This window comes from Ostrinia nubilalis, chromosome 8 (assembly GCF_963855985.1).
Source record: "Ostrinia nubilalis chromosome 8, ilOstNubi1.1, whole genome shotgun sequence".
Lineage (NCBI taxonomy): Eukaryota > Metazoa > Arthropoda > Insecta > Lepidoptera > Crambidae > Ostrinia > Ostrinia nubilalis.
The window spans coordinates 15,753,770-15,761,349 of NC_087095.1; the positions used below are offsets into that span (position 1 = coordinate 15,753,770).

The 7,580-nt window shown below is 38.0% G+C and overlaps 1 protein-coding gene and 1 long non-coding RNA gene across 2 annotated transcripts; one reads left to right on the forward strand and one right to left on the reverse strand.

Moving 5' to 3' along the window:
* Positions 1-1,592: 1,592 nt before the first annotated feature.
* On the reverse strand, positions 1,593-2,250 carry LOC135074275 (uncharacterized). Its single transcript, XR_010257798.1, has 2 exons — positions 2,117-2,250; positions 1,593-1,884 (listed from the first exon to the last, which is right to left on the reverse strand). It is a non-coding gene; the product is annotated as an uncharacterized LOC135074275 (long non-coding RNA).
* Positions 2,251-3,738: 1,488 nt separating this feature from the next.
* LOC135074276 (uncharacterized) lies at positions 3,739-5,419 on the forward strand. Its single transcript, XM_063968558.1, has 2 exons — positions 3,739-3,963; positions 4,332-5,419. Exons 1-2 carry the CDS (start codon positions 3,811-3,813, stop codon positions 5,385-5,387), a joined length of 1,209 nt encoding a protein of 402 aa, XP_063824628.1. The 5' UTR covers positions 3,739-3,810; the 3' UTR covers positions 5,388-5,419.
* Positions 5,420-7,580: the final 2,161 nt, after the last annotated feature.

Below are 7,580 nucleotides of genomic sequence, written 5' to 3' on the forward strand. Positions count from 1 at the left end.
TGGCCGACATTTTTGATTTTGAACAAAAAATGTATGAATCGTCGATGAATTTTAGATCTCAAATACTCGACGCACAGTGGTGCTACAGCTTTGGTGCCATAGTAACAAATGCTAAGGCGGACGTATTCTGTCAGAAGACAGCACTTTTTTTTATTGGCCGCCACTTTTGATTTTGAACAAAAAATGTATGAATCGTCAATGAATTTTAGATCTCAAATACTCGACGCATAGTGGTGCTACAGCTTTGGTGCCATAGTAACAAATGCTAAGGCGGACGTATTCTGTCTGAAAACAGCACTTTTTTTTTTATTGGCCGACACTTTTGATTTTGAACAAAAAATGTATGAATAGTCGATGATTTTTAGATCTCAAATACTCGACGCACAGTGGAGCTACGGCTTTGGTGCCATAGTAACAAATGCTAAGGCAGACGTATTCTGTCAGAATACAGCACTTTTTTTTGTTGGCCGGCACTTTTGATTTTGGACCAAAAATATATGAAACGTGGATGATGTCCTTTTAAAATAAAGATATTTAAGTGTAGTCTTGACATAGCTAATTTATGGATCTGAAAATGGGTGGTATCCAAGCAAGTTTGCTTACAAGACGTGAGCACTTTCATGCTATTATAAATACCTACCTACATTGAATACCTATTTAATAATATTGTAGGTTTATTGGGCTATGAAGATACTTGTTGTAAATTAAACAAGCTCTAAAGCGTAGATTTTTTCAAATATTTTAACAGGTTCTATATTTTATTAAGACTTATTAAGAAGTTAGGTGTGGTGCTAGGACTGCCAAGGTATTGTGTGAACTTAGATAAACAATACAGTTCAAAATTATGATTGCAAACAGTTATTATCAAAATAATTAGTAAATAGCAAGGGGCGTTCCACCGGCACTTTTCCCAGTTTCCCACCTCACCGCTACGCTGACATTGGCCTTCCTTTTGAAGGTAAGTAACACGATATAATCAATACAAGGTGTTGAAAGCAGTTTACAGCGAAAATACAATAGGTACTCACATTTATGAAAGAAGAGCTGAAGAAGATGACACTAGCACTAAAGAAGTGTAACAAAAAACAAAAAGTTTCAAGTTATTACACTACAATTTTGGAAAAAACTACAAAAAATTGCGCCGTATGGATGTTCATCAGCCGCCCATTTTGTTTTGGTTGTCAAAAGTTTTTTTTTATTACCAGTGTTAAAAATTGTAAGCTAAATTAATGTCGCAAATATTTTGTTCTTTCAATGAAACAAATTTTAATAGTAAGTAAATTGGTCAGTGAAATTAAAATAGTTTTAGATTTAAATGTAATTTTATTATAATTGGAAAATGAAATACTAAAATTATTTTCTTGATTCTTCAGTAGCGTCATCTGTTATTGTGTACTGGAACTAAATAAAACACTATCATGCTTTATCAAACGCATAGACCACTGAACAGCACCACAACATTTTAGTAAAAACTTCATATGTGACGTACTAGATGGCGCTATCTTGTAATATTTAACTTGGGAGCTTAATATTGTAGAACCTTACTACAGCACACGACCTGAAGCAATGATAAATTAAATAAGTACCAGGTATTAATACGAAACATAACTTTATTTCATTGCTAAATGGCTCGCAGTTTCAAAGTAACATTAGGGAAAATGTACAGTTTGGCTACATCAAATCGGCGGGCAGTACAGAACGCGTCATACTGGTCATAGGCGAGCTTGGCTCCGATGAAGGAGACTGCAAAGACGCAGACGAGTAGCAAAGCACAGGCAGTGGGGCACAGGATGGCTCCAAGTTTGCTGGCGCGGTTGGATCGCACCGACCCTGCCTCAGAGTCGGTATTACTGTGGCGATCGGATTCCTTGTCCTTGGTCATAGCTGCAAACATAAAATACTAATGCCCGTTTTCACCATCAATCCCTAATTTTTAAGTGTCCCCTATGTAAACAAAATTTCTGTTATTTGTTACCATAGGGGTCACTTAAAAATTAGGGCTTGATGGTGAAAACGGGCATAAGTTATACAATTATAAGAAAACCCTAAAATTACTATAGTATCAGGTGAACCTTTTCAGAAGGGCACCATTTGATTTTTAACCACATAAACTTACTTTCAAAAAAGTTTCCTTTTGTTTGTTTAGTTTATATTTTACGTTTATTTATGCTTTAGGTAATTTATTATTTCTGATACTAAAATAAACACTAGAAAATCATTTTTCTTTGTAATATTTAGCAAAATTGACACTTTTTGATGTCATTCAAAGGTTTTTGTTTTTTTTTTATGATCTTTCTCGCTTTAGTTTTTCAGCAGAATCTTTTTTCCAAAAACACTTTTTTTGTTTTAATAACCATGAACTTATCTCAGTTTTAGAAAATTTTGCTAGATAATTCGACAGACATTCATCATGCTTTTGCGGCTTTTTCGAGCGGTTGCAAGATGGTTCCAAGTTTGTGTCAAGTAGAGGACACCAAAAAGTCTTTACATACCCAGCTGTTTCACTATGCCTTGTCACTTATAATAAACGTCATTCTGTCACTGTCTCAAAGTGGAGCGAAAACATGAAAGTGGTTCTTTATTTCCTGGTGTACTCCTCAGTGGTACTGGCCCTGTTCTCGGCGTTCATGTACCTGATGACGGTGGTGGATCCTGACCTGATGGATCTACCACGGAAGGCGGCGCTCATGAGCTACCACAGCGGGCACAGCCACACGTACAAACCTGATGACGATGATGAGGATAATACGACTGATTTGGTACGACCCTGAATGGATGCTTTTGTCCTAAGCATAGTTAAGTTTGTAGCCATAGCCACATTAGGCATAGACACGCAGACTTGCCTGTACCTTTGGCACGATTCGAAGTCGAAAGTTTTTGTACTATTGGTACTGATGATGATAATGATAATGACGACTACTGAATGAAAACTAGGATGTTGATCCCATACTGTATTGAAAAGCTTGTAGTTACTGAAAACAGTACAGTGAGCTTAATTTCGTGGCATCTTACTTAGGTGTAAAAGGTCTGTTTTAAAACAAAAGTGAATATGGTGCGCTATCGATCTACCAGGGGTACCAGATTTATAACGGACAAACATTTTTTATACATAGGAACACCCATAATAATAAAAAAGGTATTTTTCATGCATAATAGAAGTAGGTGTACATTGTACACACCCCAGAAAAGGGTTGATTTCATGACTCTTGCCGAAGACAACTTGCAGGATTCAACCCTGGGATTGAATAAATCTATTTGGGCATCACTTTAATCATGATGATCGTGATTTTTGTTTCTTTTTCAGCCTGCAGAAGCATACCTCGAATACTCACAGCTCCTAGCGAATATTACCAGGAACATCACACTCGATTAGAAATATTAATTACTGATGGAAGTGGTATAATATTGTTTAGCTCGTTGTATTTAGTTTATGAATATTTTATAAAATACATTGATTTTCTAACAGTTGTTTTTTTCTTTAACTACATTAAAAATAAGTCTAAAATCAGATAAATTATATAAATCAAACAGGACTGGATTGTAAATCCCATAATCTTGAAAAATATGAATATTACTGAAGAGCTCTACAACAAGATAGATTATTATTATGAAAATAGTTATAAGTTATGGTCATGGCCCACAATCTACTATTTATTACTTCTTGTACATCCTCCAAGAATATTCAGGATAACAACAAAAAAACAGATTGATAGACAATAGACGGGCACATGGCGTTGTCAACATGACGCGCTGCTGGCATCATCTTTTCGAAGTTTTATTTTGTAGAGTTTTACCAAAAACCCGTGAACCATGTCTAGAGGCACTGCCTTCGTGGTCGGCTACTCCGTGGTGCTGCTAGGGCTGTTTGGGCTGTGCTGTTACCTCATGAGCACAGTGAACCCCAAGCCTCTCGACGAACTGAATACCACGGATGAACGACCACACGATAGGAGAGGATACGATGTTAGTATAATTTACGATTGTCTTCAGCAGGAGAGCTCAATTTGGGTAGACTACAATTTACTTATAAACAGTTCGTTCGTTCGTTCGTTTCAGCCGAAAGACGTCCACTGCTGGACAAAGGCCTCCCCCAAGGATTTCCACAAAGACCGGTCCTGCGCCGCTCGCATCCAGCCACCTCCCACGACCCTCGCCAGATCGTCGGTCCACCTAGTGGGAGGCCTGCCCACGCTACCTCTTCCGGCTCGTGGTCGCCACTCAAGAACTTTCCTGCCCCAGCGGCCATCAAATCTACGAGCTATGTGCCCCGCCCGCTTATAAACAGTACTTAGGATTTAAATGCTAAAAAAAGGTCTAATTTTGATTTCCAGATGATACCATATCCCGATGACAAAGATATCTTCAGGACCGATGATGAAGACCATTTGGGGTATGGTTTGGACAAAGCAAAAGGTAACAAGGCGCTCAAAGTAGATCAAAGCGTCTCGCACTTAATTCCCTTGTACAGGCATTTGCTTCGAAAAGGAGCATTCGTTAACAGCTCTTTGGTGCAAGATGTCGTGCCACCCATAATTCCCTCCATGCAAAGAACCTCCACCACTACACAAAGGTCAGTTGTCATTAGAAAACCAAAAACTAACACTACAAATCCAATAGCAGTAAAATATCCTCCAGTCAAAGGCTTGCGAAGGTCCGTCAACGCAATAGAAACCAATTCGATCAAAGATGAAGAAAGTTCTGGAGTTATACTTAAAATCATAGATGATAGTGGGCGCCCAAGAATCGAGATTAAGTTGGGACCAAATGGCTCCTTTGAAGGAAACAAATTAAGATATCATCGAAGCTCAGAGAATGAAACAAAAAGTGATGTTCATGATAGTAATGTTACTTCCCATGCTGATGAGTATGATGAGTCGAATAATAAAAATACTATCATAAAAATATTGCCGAATAACACAATGGTCTTTGAAAAAGTTGACCACTCTCTGGTTTCATTCAATGTAGTCAAAGAGAGACCTTTGGGTACTGAAGATTACAATGTTAAAAACAATAGTTTATCCCACGATGGGGATAACAGTAATTCTTCTCACTCAAATAAAGTTAATTTTGAAGAAATAATTCTCTTGGTGAAGGCCGAGACTCCTAAAAAGTACGCGTCTAATGTTCCTCTAATGAACGAAACAGGAATTTATACATTAAAAATGTTGATTGACAATGAAACAAAATCTATACATAACGTAGTCAAAAATACTGGAAGTGGAAATGATACCTTCAAGAATGAAAGCCTACTTTTATTTGATGAAAAGAAAAATGTATCGAATTTCAAAAACACAAAAAGTAATGAAAGAAATTGGCATAATGTTTCAAAAGCGGTAAAACTCACAAACCTGGCCGAAAGCAACGAGAAGAACTTGCAAGTTTTGTAGAGTAATTTTTTATTAAAGTTTTTATGAAATCATCCACATAATAATTTATTCTCTATCTCAAGGACTGCTTTTCGCGTAGCGCTTCCATCGTTATTAGTTTTCAGTTGTTATTTAATCTTTTTCACTCCTACTAACATCAAACATCAGTCAACATATAACGATTGGTCTTTATTGAAGCCTAAAAAACGAGGATTGATGGATAACTCCTTGAAAGCTACAAAGTAATCAATCAGGTAAAATAGGTAAGGATTTATAAAAACTTGTCTTGTATGTCCAAGGTGCCGGCGCATAAATTGTCGCCATGCACACTGATTGCTAAACAGCTGTCACTGTCAACTGTCACACACCCAAGTGGGTGTGAACCAATCCCTTCGAACACATTCATTTAGTTTCCTTTTGATTGAATTATTTCTAACCCGCCCTGGCTTAGTTTTGTTTCTTCGTTTCAGCCTCCTCCGGTTTTCCGCAATGAACGGTCGTGCGCTGCCCGCATCCAGGCTCTTCCCGCGACCTTCAAGAGTCACGTTTATTGACTTAGTTTTGTAGTAGGTTCGAATTGTACCATGCGATTATGTTTTTCTGACTTGTAGATGTAGAATCTACCTACTTGCGCCTCTTTTGTTTCGTCTTCAAGGAGTCTCTAGGAGTCCGAAGGTCCGAACCTGATACACTTGATCATGTTTATTGACTTTTCTTTAATTGATTTGCAGAAATACTTTTGTTAACTGGCTTTATTGGTGAACTTTAACCTACATATTTGAGATTAGAGAGCGGTAACAATTGAATCGCCATTGTCTTAAATCAATGGCTGGACAAAAATAACTTCCTATTAAACTTAGAGCGGAGCTTTGGACTACGCTCGATGTAATTATAATCACACAATCGTAATAGGTAGATAAATCAATCTATAAGCAATTAAATAGGTTCCTACTTTTCCTTTGCAGTGACCTCGGGGTCTAAATGCTTAATGAGCTGATATATTACGCCTCAAATGTTAAGTGTCAAATACTATTAATAATAATAAATCAAGGTATGATTTCTAAACAGCTGTTATTATAAACGTCAGGTCTAAAAGTTTAATTACCAATTTAAATTTGTATTAGGTAAGTGTATTATCTACTTAGTGCCTTTATGGCTCGTAAAAGGTCGTAAAGTCTGGTCTGGTACTTAGTCCTTGTAAAAGTAAAGTTAAAAGTAGTAAGGCAACATCCATTTTAAATTACCACTGTATAAATACCACTATTCAAGAGATGGCGCTGTATGCCCATTTATTCGCGGTGACGACTGACGGGATAAACTCCCTCATCATCATACACATTTTGCAACCACACAAATATTCACAAATGAGTAATGAGTATCAAGATTCCAATACGCATAAACTCCACGCTTTGCAATGGAGGGAAGTCGAACCTTAATTTCGAACTCCTCCTATGTTCTTCTGATTAATTTCGTTGCGGGTCCAATGACAGTTTAACTTTCCCCCGGGACAAACTTGACCTTCATTGGTTGGGTTTTTGTGGCGGTCAAGCTGTAGATACTGGCTACACAGGAGTTGCAGTGGTGGGAACGAGAGGTGGGATATTTAAAAACTCCACGCATAAGCAAGAGAATGTAAATTGGAAAATAATCTGTTAATTTCATAACAAGCAAATAGACGGCGGCGCGGGCGCAGCGAGAGAGCGGCCCGTTCCCACGTGCGCGCCGGCCTGCCTTGAACGACCTTGCCGCGCCGCCGCCGCTGTGCGGTGCATACGAGTGCATGATTTGTAAAACCTACTTAACACCGTCTAAAACTTAAATGTCTAAAATTAATTTACTGGTAATAACTAAATTAGGGTAAACCGACAGTCATTGGACGCTGCCAGTCATTGGACAAAACCACCCTTGATTTTTCTTAAAATGAATATTCCTTCAAAAAACGCCCTTTTATCTCCATCAGTCGGAATCTCTCAGTTGTTGAAATAGAAATGCTATTTTTAATTCAGTAAATAACTGTCCAATAACTTTCCTAAGTGTCCAATGACTGGCAGTTTACTCTACATAGCCCCCAGAATTTCCAAAATTACATGGCAGTGAGTGGGACACAAAGCTCGCTCGTTAACGAGCCAACAGTCAACGTTAGGGCAGAAAAGTTCTCGAGTGGAGACCGCCGACCGGAAGATGTAGTGTAGGCACTTTAGGCAGGCATGAATA